The following is a 20038-nucleotide window of genomic DNA, read 5'->3' on the forward strand; positions in this document are numbered from 1 at the left end:
TGTTGAAGGAAATGGACCACAAAGTCTCAAACAGTGGCACAGAAAATGAATGGAAGACCAAGAACATATGTACACCATAAAAAAAGAGAGGGACTCATTCACTTGTTAGTTACAAGTAGGAGAGTTTATCTGGCAGCTACATCAGGAGGTCAGTCTCATAAAGAAACATGTACTGGGCAGCCTGACCCCTATTGTTTTTGGCTTTCATCGCTCCATCTTTCTAGAGCTGCAAAGGGCATTGAATGGACACTGAGCCTAGTGCTTTTTTTCTTTTCTTTTTTCTCTTAGTTGGCTCCTTTTCTACTCATGTTTGAGACAGTATGGGGATTTCTGTTTCTTAAATATTTGGTAAAATTCACTTGTAAGTCCATCTGGACCTGGAGCTTTTTTGTGGAGAGGGGAGGGCTTCTTTATTTATGGCTGATTCAAGTTCTTTTGCTGATATTGGGCAGGTAGAGTCTCTGCTTTGAGGAGAAGGGAAGCAACAGAAATAGAGTCTGATCCATGTTAAGGAAGAAAAGAAGAATTTGAGGAAATATTTTTTTCCTCCCTGAGATTCAGTACTAAGGAAGAGTCTAAATTTCTGGAAGTTAAAGCTTGGTACTTATGAACAAGTTGTAGGAAAGATGAGATTATGAGTAGAAGTTTTCCTTAGCTAATGGATGTTTATTCTGTGGGATAAAAATTACCCCCTCCCCTCAAATTCTGGTTTGTGTTGCAAAATGGTAATAATCCTGAACTTTGAATGAATATATCTATGTTCAATTTGGGGGCCTTCTTTTATGGAGAGTCCTTTGTGAGACTTCATGTAAGCCCCTTTACCTCTTTAGGGCTTTAGTTATCCCACTTGTAAAATGAGTAGATTAGAAAGGATGATACCTTCCAGCTCAAAAGTCTGTAATCTAATTTTTCTCAGAAACTTGGGCATAATTGATGTGGTGCCATTTCTCCCATGTACTTTTGGCTCATTTGCTTCTGCTTTGTTTTGTACAAGAATAGACCCTCTAAAGACAGAGTAGATGGTACCATATGTGGTGTAAATGTTCTTGTTCTTTAAATATTTCCCTTTCTGACTAACTGTGGTGTCTTAAATTCTCACATTAACTATTACTTTGATACTCACATAATTATTACTTTGATTACTTTTGATAGATTACTTGATACTAGGTACTTTGATTATTTATTACTTTGAAAAAACTGACCATTGATGACAGCAGATCCGTCACATTTGTACACTAACATTACAGTCCCATATGTTGCTCTTAGAGAAGTGGAAATGTAGAAATTGGAAAAAACAAAGATGGGAGAAGCAGCTAGACAAAACCCCAAGTATATGTAGAAGTGCAGTAAGTCATGATCATTGAGGAATTAAATTTTAAGGTATTTAAATGAGGGAAAGATACCAAAAATGTGAGAAAAAAATCCAAGTTTTTTTTTTTACCAAAATAAGGCAACCCAGACAATTATTTCTCATATATAAATTTTTATTAGAAAAATCAGTACACACATTGAAGTATCCTAAATGATATTTGAAAGGAAGAGTCAAGATTTTGCACGTGATATTACACAGTAGACACTTTATCATCATATGAGTAACTGAAACTTGTAGAGAATGCAAGATACCACCCTGCTTATTGACTATTAAAACAAAAACTTGTCATGATTAAAAAAAACACTACTTTAAGGCATTTTCTCAAACAAAATATGTCCCAAGCATATTTCAAAATAAAACTGGATTCCTTAAAAGAAAATAAATAGCTTTGTTTTGATTATTGTCAAGCAAGACATAAAATGAGGAGATGTATATTTGTCAAATACTGGAGAAGTTCCAAGATAATCTAAGTTAAAAAGGAATTCCTTATAGGTGTTGAACTTCTCCAGAAATTCCTGATATGGAATAACATTTTGATGATTAAATTAAGCCCAGGTGGATTACAGAACCTCTTAAACAAGATCCATACTTATTCAAAAATCTAACAACTATGCACACAGGACAAACTATTAGTTGTCTGTAATATAGCATTGGATTTTAAGTTTTATGTGAAATCTAATTAAAATATTGAACAACAGGACAGTAGGGGACTGCCACCAGTTATCTCTCTCCAGGTTGACATCTATCCATTAATCATTCTTCTCAAATCCAGGCAACCAATTTTGAATCCATTTATCTGTATTATTCATGTAGCCCATACATTTTCATCTCATCTGCAAGGTATCATGAGAAATTTTATCAAATTTTTGGTGAAATCAAGGTATGCTATTATCTATGGCAGTTTCACTAGTATAGTAATTGTGTCAAAAAAAGAAATGATGTAAGTCTGGCATAAGCTGTTATTGATGAATGAATATTGGCTCTTAGTCATCATTGCTTTCCTTTCTAAATACTCACTATCTCTTTCAATAATACTTTCTTTGTATTTTTTCAGGAACTAAAATTGCTTTCATCTGCTTATGGTTTGAAGTGATTTTTGTCTTTTTTTTGAAAATAAGGTCAACATTTTCAGTCTTATGACACCTCTATCAAAGACCACCAGCTATTACTTAGCAGCCATATCTATTCTTTCAGAACCCTCAGATATAGTTTATTTAGCCTTGATGACTTGAAGCCAACCAGGTAGTGCCTTACATATCTTGGCTTATTTTGGATTTTAATGGTTTGTTAATTGTTTTTGTTATACTTCCATTCTCAACATTGCTTTATTTTATGTAAAAATAGAAGCAAAATAGGAGATGAGTAGTTCAGCATTCTTTCCATTATTCACTATAATCACTCCATCTACTTCAGTATTTCTATCACTTCTTTGACCTTCATCTTGAAGATCAGAAAGATATATCTTTAGTATTCTTCAATAGCCTCAAATCATTCTAAGCCTTAGTTTTCTTGATATGTTTTTACAGTACCATGCCATTGTTTTTATTTATCCTTAGTTACCTGCCTTATTTTTATATTCTGTATGCATCTTAAAAATATTCTAAACTGGTTGATATATCCCATACATATTCCCATTGATGCCTTTAAACAAACCCCTCTTTTGTTCCTTATAAGATTTAGTTGTATCATCAAACTGTATTTCTATATTGTCTGTGATCAAGCAAATAAACTCAATATCTCTTCAAAACGACAGCCCTTAAGGTATATGAACAGAGCTATCATGCCTCATATAAATCTTCTCCAAACTAAACATCCCCAGTTTCCTTACCCAATCCTATTTCAGAGTTTTGAGTCCTTTCATCTCCTTAATTATATCACTGTCTTGCCTGTTTCTTTAAATGGGGCACCCAGAAACAAACAGAACTGACTAGATTTGGGATACAGAAGAATTATTGCCTCCTTCACTATGGATAATATAGTATTTTATTTGGATTACCAATCTGCCTTTTTTTTAATAGTTAGCTGAGTTGTCTCTTAGATACCAGACATAGACTGTTATAACATCTGTATTGGAAACCTTTCCATTTTGGTGGAATCAATTATAACTTAAGTTCTATACATATAGCTTTTGGGAGCCCAGAATTATCCCATGCCACAATGAAACAATGGGGTATAACTTTATTCTGTTAGCTAGGATAGGCTATTTCATTGTCTGGTGTTTCATGTGAAACTTTTAGTCCACTAAAACCCTTAGGTCTTTTTCATATTTTCTAGCTGTATTTTCCCTATACTGTACTTGAGCAGCTGAATTATGAATTCAAGTGCAGAACTTTATATTTTTTCCAATTGAATTTAATTTTGCTAGTTTTGTTATAATTTGTAACCACCTTTGGATCCTTATTTTATCATCCACTGTATCCCCAGCAGTTTCATCTTATCCACAAGTGTGATAAATATGCCATCAAACACTTCCATAAGCTGTTCTCTTTGCTGATGTTAATTTCTTTGCTTTTGTCCTTAAGTTGTTCCTATCTCCTTTGAGTTTGTCCTTTTGATCATCTCCTCTTTCAGCTTGAAATTTCTCCTTATTTTATGCAAGCTCTTATTATCTTCTTTTATTTTGTTCATAATCATGTCCAGATCACTCATCCTTAAAAATCCTTCAGTTGATTGTACCACCTCATCAAGCTATTATCATATATCTCTCCTCCTTTTCATGACTTCCTAGAAAAAGTTATGTCCATTTTCTCTACTTTCTTGCCTTCTAATCATGTCTTAATTCCTGATAATCTGATTTTTTACTTTGATATTCAATTAAAACTACTGGCTCCAAAGTTACCAATAGTCTTTAATTTCCAAATTCTAAGACTTTGACTAAGTCCTCATTCTTAGCTTGTGTGCAACATTTGACACTGCTAATTACCCCTCGCTCCTAGATAGTCTCATACCTGGATTTTTGTGAAATTTCTCTCTCCTGGTTCTCCTGCTTGTCTAGCTACTCCTTTTTAGTCTTCATTTCTGGATCATTGTTCATCATATGATGATCATCTAAGTATACAAATTATTATTAACTTAAAGACATAAGTAACTAAAGATATAACCACTTGTTCTTAGAAGCCGGTGTGAGTTGATGGGTTGGGGTAAAAGAGGAGGATAGAGTATAGGAATTTTCCCGAAGCCACAGTACTTTTGGGGTATGCTAAGGAAATCCCCCAACTTGACTTTGGCAGTGCTGCTGGAAAAGGGGCAGGGCAAGGGATGGTGGCTGTCCACAGCCATATGGAGAGAACAAGTAGAGGGCTAATGTTCAGACTTTGTCGGTAGGGAAAGTAGGGGAACCAGAGCTGCTGAGGCAGAGCTAAACAGTAGTGGAAGTGATAGGGATCTCCTAGATCAGTGATCTAGGGTAGGGACATGTCTATTCTGGAGAATTACTGTTCTTATGCCCAGGGAAAAAGTTTTTCTCATACCCCTTTGTTTTCCAGGGCTCTTGGGAGGAGAGAGTAACTTTGACTGTACCAGCTATTAGGCACATAGAAACTTTCTGATATGTAGGGGGTGCCAATCAGTGGTCAGCTATGGAGTCCCTTCTATGTGCTAGGACCTAGCAAAAGGCCAGTCTTCAGAGTTTGCCTAAATCTTTGTTATTAAACTATTGCTTAATTGTTAAGCTGTGTAGACTAGTGCTTTGGATAGAGAACTGAGGATAAACTGCAAAGGATTCAGACAGAAAAGAGATTTAAGGTTACAGTATCTTGGAGAGGAAGAATTCTGGATGAGGTCTCCTATTCAAAGGAGAAAAGTCTTTAGTTTCTCAGAACAGAGAGAAAGCATCCCTTTGGGTTTCTTTGCGCATCAAAATGAGCTAATCACTGTGTGGGAGGAAGCAGTGACCCGAAGAGCTATTATTACCTCTTTGCCACCTGCCTAGTCTGAAAAGAAATCAGAAAGGAAGGAGCTAAGGGAGAGGCCATGAAGAGAGTCACATCACAAAGGAAGAGAGAGCCAAAATATATATGCATATACACACAGTAGACCTGTACTAATACACATGTGCACACACACATGTTGCCATTGTTCGGTTGTTTTAGTCATGATCCTTTTGGGGATTTTCTTGGCAAGGATCATGGAATGGTTTGCCATTTTCTTCTCTGGCTCATTTTACAAAGGAAGAAACTGAGGCCAGGAGGGTGGTGCAACTAGGAAATACCTGAGGCCAGATTTGAACTCAGAAAACCTGATTCCAGGTCTAGTTACTTTATCTACTGTGCTACCTCGCTGCCTAGACACATACACAATACCTATACGTTATATATACATGATTATCCGTATGCACAACATATGTGTATGTGTGTGAATGTAAGTGTACACAGATAGATACATGTAAGCATATGCATGTTTGTGTGTGTCATTTATTTATTTATTCATTCATTCATTCACATCTATTTATTTATTCATTCATTCATTTTATTCACATCTATTCATTCATTCATTCATTCACATCTATTTATTCATTCATTTATTTATTCACATCTATTTATTTATTCATTCATTTATTCACATCCATTTATTTATTTATTCATTCATTTATTTATTCACTTCTATTTATTTTAGAGGCAAAAAATTATTTATTATTATTTATTATTATCAGAAGGTCATTTATTTATTTATTTATTTTGGAGGCTTGCCCTAGGTATTGCACAGCTAGTAAGTGTCCCGGGTCAGGGATAATTTTTTTTTTTTTAAAAGAGAAGGCGTTAGCAACTGGGGAGGGAAGCAGGTTACAGGAGGTTTCCTGTTGAAGGTGGGACTCAAACTTTGATTCAACAGAAACAAGGAATTTTGTGAAGAAGGGAGAAGGGAGAAGAGAATGCATTCCAGGCACTGGGGAGGGGGGACAGCCAGTACAAAGGTTCAGAGACAGAATATGGAAAGTCTTGTAAGCAGAACAGCAAGAAGGTTGTTTTGGTTGGTGCATCATGTGTGTCAAAGGAAATAATGCATCATAATCCAGCTGGAAAGGTATTTTGGAAGAGTTCGTATTTGATCTTAGAGGTAACAGAGAGTCACAGGGGTTTACTGGGCGGGGGAGTACTGTGGTTTAACTTATGCTTTAGAAAAAAAAAATCACTTTGGCAGCTGAATGGAGGATAAATTGGAGATGGTCGAGAATGAAAGCAGGAAATCACATTAGGAGGTTAGTCCAAAAGTCCGGATCAGTGATGATTAGGGCTTGAATGAAAGATGTAGCCATGCTAGTAGAGAGAAGGGGGGCAGCTACAAGAGATGTGGAAGAAGAATCAACAAGCCTTGGCAACTCGAAAGCCTGTTATGGTGCCCTCAGTTTTTAGCTGGCTTGTTCCTGGAAACTACTTCATATCTACTTGGTGTGTATTTTACATTGTATTCTCTAGATACATCTTGTTTTCCCTCCCCAATAGAAATAAGTTAAGTTACTTAGCATTTAATAAATATTCAACATGTTCCAGTCATTGTTTTTGTCTTCATATTCCTAATACCTACAACAGTAGGCACTTAATAAATGCTTGTTGAATAAATAAATATTGAACATCATCGGACAGAGCTCTGAGGTATTGCGACAGAGACCTCTAAGTTGATATTAATTCATTATTCACTAGTCTTTTAATTAGCTTAATAACTATTTAAAAATACACACAGACACACAGACACACAAACGAGGTTAGTTAAGTAAGACTTGCTTAAAAAAAAAACATCCAATCTTTACCTTCTGCCTTAGTATCAGTTCTAAGACAGAAGAGTGATGAGAGCTAGGCAGACTGACTTGCCCAGGCTCAACAGGTAGGATGTGTCCTTCTGACTCCAGGCCTGGCACTCTGTCCATTGTGCTACCTGCTACCCCATGATTTACTCTTAGTGAATCCATGCTGCCTGGTAACAATCACTGTATTTGAAATTACTTTTTTCCTGTGTAGTAACCTTTGGAAAATCAGCCAAGTAAGCTTAAAAATTAATATATAATATCTCCAAGTATTATATTTAATAAGATTTATTAATAATTACTTGAAGTAAAGGAAAATAAAAAAGCTAGAGTAAGGAGGGAATTAACCCAGTTGGGATTGTGAGAGAAGAGAAAAGAGAGGGCGCAGTGACAGCAAACTTATCTAAACAATGTAAGCATGCAACTCAGGGATGAAGGGAAAAGGATTCTGAGAGATGAAGTCCAAGGGTTCGAGATTTCTAATTACATAACCACAGTATGATTCTTCTTCCTCACCTGTAAAATGAGGACATGGCACCAGATGGTCTCTAATGTTCCTTCCAGCCCTAAGTTCAGGGCCCTTTCCAAGTGCTCAGATGGTTTCCTTTTAACTTCCTTTTCTAGACTTTTATTATGTACTAGAACACAATAATTTTATTTTGTTCTTATCTAATGAAATTTTCCTTTCTAGAATTTTATTATATACTAGAACATAATAATTTTGTTTAGTTCTTATCTAATGAGATGTTCTTTTCTAGAATTTTATTATGTACTAGAACATGATAATTTTATTTAGTTTTTATCTAATGAGATCAAAAGAGTCAGCCTGGCAGAGTCAATAGATAGTCTTAGCATCAGGAGGACTTGGGTTCACATTTTACCTTTGACCCATACTGGCTATGTGAGCCACCATTTAACCAATCATTGCAGAGAAGTTGCTGCTCACTTTCATAGGAGTTTCCTCACGAATGAAATCACAGGTCAAGGAATCTTCCCTCCTTCTCCTTCCTCATAACTCTTGGCAGAGATTTTGATGTAAAGCTTAGAAAAAGTCTGAAGCTCTTCAGTGCGATTACCATGAGAGGAAGTTGAGCCAGTGGACTAAGGCAAAGACCTGACAATTAGCAGGTGAGGGGAAAAGCCAGTGAAAAAGGGAATAGAACAATTTTAAGACTTAACAACTCTCATCACTGCAGTGATGAGTCATCAGAGGACCAATGATGAAACAGCCCCCACCTCCTGCCAGAGAGATGATGGACTCACTGTGTAAAATGAGACACATTTTTCGATACAAACAATGCGGGGATTTATTTTATTTGACCATGCATCTTTGGTTTTTTTTGTTTGTTTGTTTGTTTTAACTTGGGGTTGTAGTGTGAGAGTTGAGAGGGAGAATTGGACTAATGATGAGTTTGTTTTTAAAAAAAGAAAATAGGAAAAAGGAAAAGATATTTTAAAAGCAAATTTTATCTTCATCAATTTGTTTAAGGGTAAATTTGTTCAGTACATTTATTTTGTTTATTTTTGCACAATCCTTGAACAGAGTTTATGTCTCTCTTTGCATTTTCAATGTCTTTTTTAACCACTTATGATAACTTGTTTCTTTTTGGTATTTTAGCTGGTGGATTTCAGGGAGGTGGTTTCACGGATGTTGGGCCTAAATATTACCAGCCTTGCTGTCCCTGACTATGAAATCATCAAATGTCTTGAAAGACTCATCCATTCTCATCAGCACCATTTTGTTCCCTGTGCCTGCCTTAAAGACATGACTATTGGACAAGATAGGTCCTCACAGGACCATGTAAAACTTCTACACTGATCTATGCCTCACTCGAGGGAGGTGGCATTGGATGATGGTTGGTGCTTTTTTCACTTTGCCATTTGTTTGGGTAGATGAATCAATGTCTGGATCCCATGCCTGTGAAGGATCTGCCCTGAGGCACAAAGTTGAATGGTTTCCAGGCTTAGGTTCAAATTTTAATTATGGAAACAACCCACTGTTATTTCTTGTGCCATCAACTGGAGATAGAGCCACGGAGGCTGATCTCTTTCATTCATGTACCAAGGATAAATTGTATGATTTTCCCACTAATGCTGATTAGGGCTTAAAGAAGGCAGATTCTCAATCTCTTCTGTGAGAAAAAGGATGAGATACAAATACTCCTTTCTCTTGAAATTGAATCTCTTTAATCTTTTATAAATAAGTGCTTCCAGTTGAAAAAACATTAAAAAAAACCCGTCTTACTTTCTGCCTTAGAATTGATACAAGTATTGGTTCCAAGGCAAAAAAATGGTAAGGGCTAGACAATAGGGGTTAAGCAGCTTTCCCAGAGTCACAGAGCTTAGAAGTGTCTGAGGACAGATTTAAATCTTGGTCCTCCTGACTCCAGACCTGGCTCTCTACCAGTCAGCCCCCTCCCTAGCTGCCCTCTGCAAAAGTATTTATTAAGCATATTTAATATGTACCAGGCACTGTGCAAAGGGATAGACTCAGCATTTTTAATTCTTTTACCAAGCAAATAAGTCAGTCAGTTTGTTAAAAAAAATTTCCCCCCTTTTCCTTTCCTCCCTCATTTATCTAAGACAAAAATGGATAGTAAGTTCTACTCATTTTTTATCTTCCTTTTTCTGAATCCTTTCCTGTCTTCTCACTGCAAGCATATTTTTCCTAGGAATCAGATTCTTAACTTCACAGAGAAAAATGTATTGAAATTTTCATTTATATAGCATTTATCTGCCTATGAAAGGGAGTTTCTCTGAGCTTCACTGTAGTACTTTGCTGAAACATTACCTTGCCCTGAGGAAGAAACAGGAGGTGGCAGGTGAGCAAGTCAAACCACTACCACTTTGACCACTACCTCCTCTCTGTCCAGATAGAGACAGCCCAAGTCTGACTCCAATAGCAGCACCCTTTGCTACTGGCCCTTTTTCAGCTTGAGCCTCATAGCCATCACTGATGGGACTGCCACTATATAGAAGGGACCCACTTTCTTCAGTACCACCAACACCAAATGCTTACAACTGACATCATCTGGTAGGTAAACTGGAGAGCCCTGAAATGCTAGCCCTTCTGCCCCCCACCTTGCCCCCCAGGCCCCCATAGCTATTATCTCTTGGAAAGTGACCCTTGTGAAGGCACAGCCTGGCAACTGCTTCTGTGGGTGCTGCAGTCACAGCTACTGGAAGGGGAAAAGAAGAGTTTTTACCATCCAAATCCTCAGCTCTGTCAAATGGCTCAACATCTAAAACCAATATGATTTTGTTAGTGGAAATGGTATTAAAGAGGATGCATTCACATCTGTTTTGCTATTGTACCCTAAAGATCATGGGACTTTTCCATCTGACTTATAGCTGAAACCTGTTCAATGTTTTGCCTCCCCAATTAGGATGAGAGCTCCTCTTCCTTTTCCATTTGCATTTCCAATTCCCAAATACAAAGATTCCATTGAGGGTGTTCCTTGGTATGTGGTGTGTATGTATGTGTGGAGGCAGGGAGGGATAAATGAGGGAGACCTAGAAGCCTTCGCTCCCTCTTCTCCCAGATGCCCAGCTGCAGCCTCTGGAAGCCTCCTCACACTCCCTGCTAAACAATTTTTAGCTGTTTCAAAAGCTATGTTATCTGGTGGAGATATGGATGTCAAAGAAGCCCAAGGAACAACTCAATTCAAACTAGACACTGGAATGGAATGTGATAACTCTTTAAAAAAAAACAACAAAAACCAAAACAACACATATTGTTCTTTACTCCTCCTTCCTCCACCCTCATCTTCCCCCTAGTCTCTGACATGAGACATAACAGAAGAATGAAATGAAAGAATGATCTTTCTAAACATCATCCTCTCAGTTTGAATTTTTCGTCTATTTCTGAAATCTAGTGAAATAAATTGGCTTTGATTTGTCTTAGCTATTTTCTAAAAATAGCTTTAGCATGTTCTCGGTTGATATCATTTTTGTTTAAAAATACAAAATATCAGAAGTCCTTTTCTTTTCTAATTAGAGATTAAAGGTAATCAAATATATATTCAAGTTCACATAAGAAGTTGAAATTGATAAATAATAGGCACCACATGAGATATACATTTAAAAATACTTCTATTACATGTCTCAAAATGTATGCAACAAAATAATATATTATATAGACATGTTACGTGTCTATATAACATATCATTTGTATAATATAGCATAATACTACATAGACAAATAGAATCTTAATATAAGGAAATCATTCAGAATTTCTAGTAAAAAAGGAATGAGATAAAATGATAATATTTACCATACCTATTTCCTCTGACATATTCCTCCACTCCACACAACACATACACACACACCCCTTCACAGAGACATTGGTTGATTTGTAATTTTGAAAATGTAAAATTTGAAATATTTTAATAAAAGTTATTTTCTTTATGTGAAAATTTTTTTGTTTGACAATCAATGAATAAATGCCAGAAAGTGTAAATCTATAATTAATTTTCACTTTTAATAAGGAAGTGATTGTATTCTATAATAAAGTTCATGTATATTTTGTGTTGCACAATAAAATACATTAGATTTATCTAATGCCCTGGATAATGTTCTTTTAAAAAATCATAATTATTATTGATGAATAAATTTGCTTGACCAGGCTTGCTACTATTCATTGAGCCTAATTTCTGAGAAATTATGTTTAGACAAAGGGCCTTTGAGATATGTTGAATAATTTCCCCCTTTTCTCTAAATTTCCAATTTTCCTGAATACATTTGTCTTATGTTAACTAGGAAGTAATTGAAGGATATGTGATAATGCCTGTGACTCTATTAAGGAAATAGACCACTTGGAGGTATCTAGTGGTAATCCATCTGAAGGTAATCTCTTCCTCCTCAAATTTCTCATAGCCCTTTGCTTTTACTTCTCTGTAGTTACCTCATTCTTCCAGAATCATGGTTTATTTGTCTATATGTCTCTTCCTCCGGCATTAGATTATAAGCTCCTTGAGAGCAAGCATAGAGTGCCTAGCACACAGTAAAGGTTTAATAAATCTTTATTGAATATGAATTTGTTGATTCGTACCTATCGTGGTGATAGGAAACTTCTTTGGACTGGCTCATTTTGACTTTTAGGAATATAATATAATAAGGTCACTTATGGAAGTATGGAGCAGCTGTCTTATTTATTTTTGAATTATATGTATTGCTTTCTCTTGATGGGGTATAATATGAATTCTAATGATGCTAAGGTGTATTGTTTCTTTTTGATTGTTCCAGGACTTTCAACTGAATGCAGTTGTCCACAAATAATTTTGCAGTGAATTTCTTGAGCAAAAAGGAAGTAGGGAAGAGGATGCTGTCTATGAGGATAAGTTAGAGGGTTTGAACTATTTAGGTGGCAGATGCCAACTGCTATTAGTTTTCTATGGAAGAGGCTGAATCCAGTGTGTTTTGGGGAATGAAAAGCTGTGTTCATAACTTCAGTGTGTGAGTCTGAAGATGCTTTGTCCTGAAATCCTATTTAACTGAAACTTCCCATTAGATTGACAGCTATTGATATTTTGGTTGCAACATCTCTTTTTGGGTACTGCCAGAAGACCCTACCTGCTATTGGTAGGAAGTCAGCTAGTTATCTGGGCTTTTTGGGATGCTTTGAGCTTTTCTAGTGGTGTAAAAATCTCCCTTAAATATTTAAAAAATTCAAGCACAAGGGGGGCTTTTCATTGGTATTTCCTCTTTGCAAGTCTTTTTAAAGGCTGAATAGAAAAGGGAAACTATCCCTCCTCTCTTAGGAATATACCATGACCCTAATTTGTCATAAATTTGTTTATTATTCCATTCAACGAATATTTGTTGAGCAAGAAACATTCAAGGACTGCAGAAAATACCAAGAAGACATATGACAAATTCCTGTCCTTATGGAGATTGCAGTTTAATAGATAAATATCTATAATTCAAGGTAAAATAAAAAAAGAACAAAAAGGGAAGGACAAAAGGGCTTGGTGACTCAGAGGAATTCTGAGATTACTGACATCTGATCTGAAAGATCAAGAAAAGTTTAATGGAAGATATGGAATTTGATTTGGGACTCGGAGGGTCAATCAACTATTTACTATATGCTGGGCCCATCAACACACTGAAGTGAGTCCTAGCTGACTAATTTTTCATTAGCCAGTTGTCTTATTTTGATGGGTCTGGCCCACTGGCTCAAGCTGCTATTGATGTAGGAATTTCTGTCTACATAATTGAGGCTAAGTGATAGATAAAGTTGTGATTTGTTTTAGACTGAAGCTTCAAGTGCAGCCCACATTTTAAGAGACTCCTGTCTTAAGTGTGATTAATTGTAACCTTTTTTGATTAAATTTTATGAGTTAATGGTTTTCTTTGAAGCCTAGTACATGTATCCTCCTAAATTTCTTTCTTTCTTTTTTTTTTAAACCCTTGTACTTCGGTGTATTGTCTCATAGGTGGAAGATTGGTAAGGGTGGACAATGGGGGTCAAGTGACTTGCCCAGGGTCACACAGCTGGGAAGTGGCTGAGGCCGGGTTTGAACCTAGGACCTCCTGTCTCTAGGCCTGACTCTCACTCCACTGAGCTACCCAGCTGCCCCCCTCCTAAATTTGCATAAAAGTTTGAGAGGTTTATTTTTCCTTTTGATTTCTGTAATAGGTTTCATTTCTTCCCTCCCTCCCACTCATACATTCACAGACCCCAAGCCCCATAAGATCAATATGTTTCTTTCAAGGTCATTTTCAGGATGATAATTGGCTGAGCAAATTGCCCTTCCTGGGATAATTACCACTTCCCAAGTGCATTATGTATTATCCTTAGATTAATGATGAGAACTACCTTGTTTTAGTTTTGCCCCCAGTTAAGAAATGCCTGCAGTTGAGGCTATGGGGGGGTCTTGAATATGTTTTTAACACCCAGTTGAGTCAAAGACCAGTCTTGAATGGAGAAAATACTATCCATGGACTCAGAAATGGACATACTGACTAACTAATAATCCTAAAAATTTAAGAATACTTGGAAAATAGGTTCTTACTGATAAAACAAGAAATTGTCATAAACAGAACTTGGAGTATGAAGAATAATCCAGACTCTGCTTGCATTGCTGCTGAAGCCCAAACCTGTAATTTATACAAAAATACTGGTGTTTAGATTGATGTGGGAAAAGGAAATGGAAAAGGACCTCTCAAGCCTGCTTGAGAATTTTCAGTCTATGCAAGAATTCTCATTTGGAAGCGTCCAATGGTATCATGATAGCTTTCTCACCTTTTCATTTTCATTGTTTATCTGAGGTCTAGCCAACTATAATTTATAGCCTTTAATAAACACTGCTGGAAAATTCATGAGTTTTTTTTTCTTTCTCACCTTTTAATGGCACTGAACAAACATCCAACATAAACTATCCATTTATCGAACATTTGCAGCTAAAAGTCTCCAACCCTAAATGTAGCTCCACAAACAGTAGGACAGAGGGTGATACATAGGAGAAGAAAAGAAAACAGTCAGCCTAAAGTTCTCTATTGAGTTCCTTCTCGTGCCCAGCATTGTGGTAGTTATTATGGTAGGCTTAAAAGACTGTCAATGATTTTGTAGTTCCTGTTCCCCGCTCCAGGAATTCTGAAACTTCTAAGTAAAACTTGATGTGTAGAGTGAGAATATGGGCACCTTAAATGATAGAGCTGCCTCCAGCATTATCATGTTATATGACTTTAGACATAACCTCCTTGTGCCTCAATTTCCCACTCTGTAATACAAAAGATTAAATCTAGATGAATGGTCTTTACTATGCCTTCCATCTTTGATTGTATGACCTCATTGGCAAAGACTGAGGGGTCCTTAAGAGAGAGTGAACAAGAATTCAATGCCTTAGAATTTTCCACAGAAAGATGGTTTAAAGTCAACAAATAGTCTGATATATAAATGGCAAGTTATTCCTGTGAAATACCTCTCAGTGACCAAAATAGATTTCTTGATCAAAATATGTTGTACATTTTTATTTCCTAAAAATACGTTTTAAAATGCACCTACTTATGAATGATAAAAGTGTATTTTTAAAACTAAGGAGATTAGCAGTAAATATTTATAGTATTTGTTAAAAAAAGAATTTTACAAACTTCTTTAAATGTTTTTGTTGTAATAAAGAAAAAGTGGTAAATTGTTATTCTTAGCAGAAAGAAAGTGACCCTGAGCAAAGAAACGACTGATATTTTCTTCTTCAAGCTCAGGTTCTAGTGGCAGTCTGAATTAAGTAGTAGGAGCTTTGGTTTAATTGATTTTAATCATGTCTGACTCTGTGACCCCATTTTGGGGTTTTCTTGGCAAAGATACTGGAGTGGTTTGTCATCTCCTTCTCTAGCTCATTTTATAGATAAGGAAACTGAGGCAAACAAGATTAAGTGACTTGCCCAGGCTCACACAGCTAGTTAAGTGTCTAAGGCTAGATTTGAACTTAGGTCTTCCTGACTCCAGGTCCAACACTATCCGTTGCTCCACCTAGTGAGTGTGGCTATAGTCAAAAACTTATTTGTAAGCCTGAAAACATGATATGGAAATGGTGTGTCCCATTGCTCAAGCCTAGATTCTGTGATCAGCTTTTTAGCCACATATTTTAGATGGCATTTTGTCATTTTAGAATTAATTAACATCATTGTGATGTTTCAGATAGAGACCATTTTATGATATGGGTATAGACCTTCATGATCTACTGAAATAAAACATTCTGCTGCTTTTTATGCTTTTACAATAAGATTGAGATATTTAAGTTACTTTTAAAGCCCTATGCTTTCATATTACATGAGTAAATGATTATCATTACTAATTTATATATATATATGTACACACACACACACACACACACACACACACACACACACACATATATATATATATATATATAATTTAAAACACCTCTTATACACAGTACAAAAATAATAGAGAACAGGGCAGTCAAGAAGACCTGAGATCAAATTCAACCTCAGACATTCAGCTGTGTGACCCAGGTTAGGTGACAATCTCTACCTCATTTTCCTCAATTATAATAGCACCTACCTCCCAGGCTTTGAGGATCAAATTGGGTTAATATTCATAAAAAGTGATTATTGCAATTCCTGGGACATACTAGGTTAAGTACTATGTAAATACTCAGTCCTTCTTCCCCAAAGATATTGAATTTTAGCATAATTGTGATGGGGGGGGGCAGGTTCATAGTTTTAAGTTCTAATCTTTAAATAGCCTCAATTCATGTTCCCTCCTAAAAGAACTGGAAGAACTTGTAATACAAATCTTGAACTATTGTAGGCTTGTTCTGTGTCAACAGAATACAATGGTCTGTCAAGGGCTGGACTTTGTTTGTACATAGTAGGTATAACTTCATATTAGCATATATTAAATAGTTTAAAATATGTAAAGTGGTCCTTTTTTAAGACAAAAGTTGATTATTAATATCAGATCTATTTTCAGCCTTTCCTCATCTAGCCAAAGTAAATAAAAATAAATAAAATGTTGGATTAAAAAGATGAAAACCTCCAATGTTTAGAGTTACTTTTCACCACTTCTTTGATTTTATTAACCCTAGACTAAAGGTTGAGCTGACATACACAGTGACAGGACATAGAAAATATGACTTTTAGAGATTTGTTTCACATAATTTTGAGATGTTAAAATGCTGTCTTTTTTCTCCCTTAATGCTGAGACAATTGACTTACTTTAAATGCTCCTTTGATTTTTGTCCTGAGCAGACAAATTTATATTTTACTCATCTTGAAATTCTCAATCAGTGACCCTTTCACAAAACCTAAAGGAGACCCTTTTCCTCTTCTATCAGAGATTTGCTCAGTTATAGTTTTGTTATTCTTCAGCCTGACTTTTTCTGACCCCATTTTTGGATTTTTCTTGGCAAAGATACTGGAGTGGTTTGTCATTTCCTTTTCCAACTCATTTTAAAGATGAGGAAATAGAGGCAAACAAAGGTATAATGACTTGTCCACGATTACATAGCTAGTCAATGTCTGAGGAGGGATTTAAACTCAGGTCTTCTTGACTCCAAATCTGGCAGTCTATCCAGTCTGTGGCTATAATCTTCTAAGAGGAGGCTGGTTCCTAATAGTTCTGAAAAGTGGTTAGTGACCTACTGTAGGATAACTGACTTGAAGTTTATAGTGATTTGTACACTTGGCTCCTTGATATTGGAACTTGATTCCAAAAACTATCGTCTAAGATTTTTTTTGACTCTTTTTCTTTTGACTCTTGTTTAGAATCTTAGAATCAACACTAAGTATTTCTTCTAAGGCAGAAGAGCTGTAAGGGGCTAGGCAATGGGGGTCAACTTCTTGCTCAGGGCCACATAGCTAGGGAGTACCTGGATCCAGATTTGAATCCAGGACTTTCTGTCCACTAAGTCATCTGGCTGTCCCTGAGGTGTGCTTTTATCAAGTACTAACTCTGTCACAGTGGACTTCACTTCTTTTTGGGCTCAGTTTCTTCATTTGTATGATGGGCATTATAATATTTATACTGCACCTCATATTATGAGGATTAAGTCAGCTAACCCCTTCTCTTTCATCTTCATCTTCCTTATCTGTAAAATCAGAGACTTGATTTAGATAATTCTCTAAAGTCCATTTTGGCAGACAGAACGGCACAGTGGCTAGATAGATGACGCACTGGTTCTGAAGTCAGAAGGACTATCTTCCTGCCTCAAAATCTGGCCTCAGACACTTCCTAACTGTGCGATCCTGGCAAGTCACTTAGCACTGTTTGCCTCAGTTTCCTCATCTGTCAAACAAGCCGGAGGAGGAAATGGCAAACTGCTCCAGTATTACTGCCAAGAAAACCTCAGATGGGATCTTGAAGAGTCAGACATGACTGAAAACAAGTGAACGACAACTATGAAGTCCATTTGAGTTCTCAATCCTATAGTATGTATACAAAGCAGTCGATAAGTGATCCATGAATGTAAATTGCTATTGCTGTATCTCTTATTTTTATGCTCCCTTACTTCCCAGGCCCCATTAGGGCTGCAGGACTGCACTTGTTCTAACCACATTCCTCAGGAGAGTGGGGGAGGAGGAGAATATAGAGGAAAAGAAACCACCTTCTGCAAAACCCCCAAAATTTAGAGTCTGCTTCCTGGCCAGTACATGAGGGCATCCAGCTCATTGATGCTTAAATGCAAATGTGCTCAAGATAGTCTTCCCTCAAGTACATAAGAAAGATGCCCTCCACAAGGTTTTTTTTTTTTTTTCATTCTGTGTCCCTGTAGATTTTGAGCTCTGATCAGGTTCATTAGTTGCACAATGCTGAGACCAATCCAATGATGAGTCAATGCAAATAAAATACTACTTATCTTCTCTTTGCCCAAAAAGATCAATCTTATGCATGTGAAATGTCTACAGACTACCGGGAGATGTAATCTTACATGAAACTGGTGTTAAAAAAATAAAAGGATCATTTACTTTGAGCTGACTGGAAACTTCTAGGTCATCTTGCCTAACCTCGTCAGAGCCTATGAATCCAGATCTGGTCTACTTTCAATCAATGGTGTAACGATGTTGAAAATGAATTCTTGTAAAGAGAGCCAAGAATTTTTAAAAATTTTGGAGGAAGGGCTTTTACATTATGTACTCTTTTTTTTCCCCAATAAAGATTTTTATCAGAATGCAACTAGGATCTCTTGAGATCTCCCTCCTCCCTGTTAGGATGGCCAACAACTAGGATATAAGTGGCAGTTGGTCTGTGGAAATATTTGAAAACCCATAGGCATCTTAACTGTCCCACCACAATCACTGAAGCTTCCATTTTCATTTGCCGTCAAAACCAATGTTTACAAGCAAAACATGGGAAAATGTATGTTTACTGAAACAAATATTTTTTTTGGAAAGTGCTTACTAATGCAATCTAAAAGTGCTTTTCTCAAAACATGTGGTTGCTTTGGGAGCATATAGCATAATCATTTTAAGAAACCTAGAAAAGTCTGACTCAGAGCTAAAGTAATTGCAATTAAAGATATGTTCCTTTTTCTTTTGGCAGCTGAATGATTATGGCCTGGCACACAATATACCTTTTATTGTTTGGTTTTTTCCCCTCCCATGAATCAACAATTGTATTTTAATTAACTTAGGCCCTTACTTAATGTCTTTTTTAAAAAAAAGGACATCTCTAGTAAATGAGTTGACAAAAACCACCAGAACTTTTTATACTTTACTTTGATATGTCACTTGAAAATTATATTAGTTTTCATGTAAACTTTAATAAGTATTCCTGAAGTATAACTTCAGGTCATTCTCTCTCCTTTCATAAGGAGTTCTCTAACTGACTCACAGACATTCTTTTCACTAAAATCAATGTCCTAATATTTAGAAACCTCAATATTCATATAAATGTCCTCTCAAGAACCATGGTCCAGTTCATCAATTTCCTCAAATCTCATGACCCATGTGAGTCACCCATAGAAATGGTCATACCTCAGATTTCACCATCATCCATAGCTATACTGTCTCTCAATTCTTGCATCCTGAAAATTTTCCTTCTGACCATAACCACAAATCCCTCAATAATGGAGAGTAGGTGGCACAGTGGTTTAGAGTGCTGGGCTTGAAGTCAGGAACACTTGAATTTAAATCTTGCCTCAGATACTTACTAGTTGTGCAACCCTGGGCAAATAATTTAATATCTCTTAGCCTCAGTTTCCTCATCTGTAAATATCATCTTCCTCCCATGATTATTTTAAGAATCAGGTGAGATAATATTTATAAAAGTGCTTAGAACAATGGCTGGCATATAGTAAGTGCTTAACAAATGTTTATTTCCTTCCTTTCTTCCTTCCTTCCCTCCCAGATATTCCCTCCCTTCCTCTCTTCCTCCCTTTCTTCCTACCTCTCTCCCTCCCTCCCTCCTTCTCTTCCTCCCTCCTTCTCTTCCTCCCTCCTTCTCTTCCTCCCTTCCTCCCTCC

The 20038-nt window shown here is 36.4% G+C and overlaps 1 protein-coding gene across 1 annotated transcript in view; it reads left to right on the forward strand.

Annotated features, from left to right (window-relative positions):
• CCDC170 (coiled-coil domain containing 170) overlaps positions 1-8931 on the forward strand; it is a 117154-nt gene extending 108223 nt beyond the window's left edge. Inside the window, 1 exon segment of the mRNA XM_044674854.1 lies at positions 8731-8931. Coding sequence (XP_044530789.1) covers positions 8731-8931 — 201 coding nt within the window.
• Positions 8932-20038: the final 11107 nt, after the last annotated feature.

Source organism: Gracilinanus agilis, chromosome 4, assembly GCF_016433145.1.
Source record: "Gracilinanus agilis isolate LMUSP501 chromosome 4, AgileGrace, whole genome shotgun sequence".
NCBI classification, from domain to species: Eukaryota; Metazoa; Chordata; class Mammalia; order Didelphimorphia; family Didelphidae; genus Gracilinanus; species Gracilinanus agilis.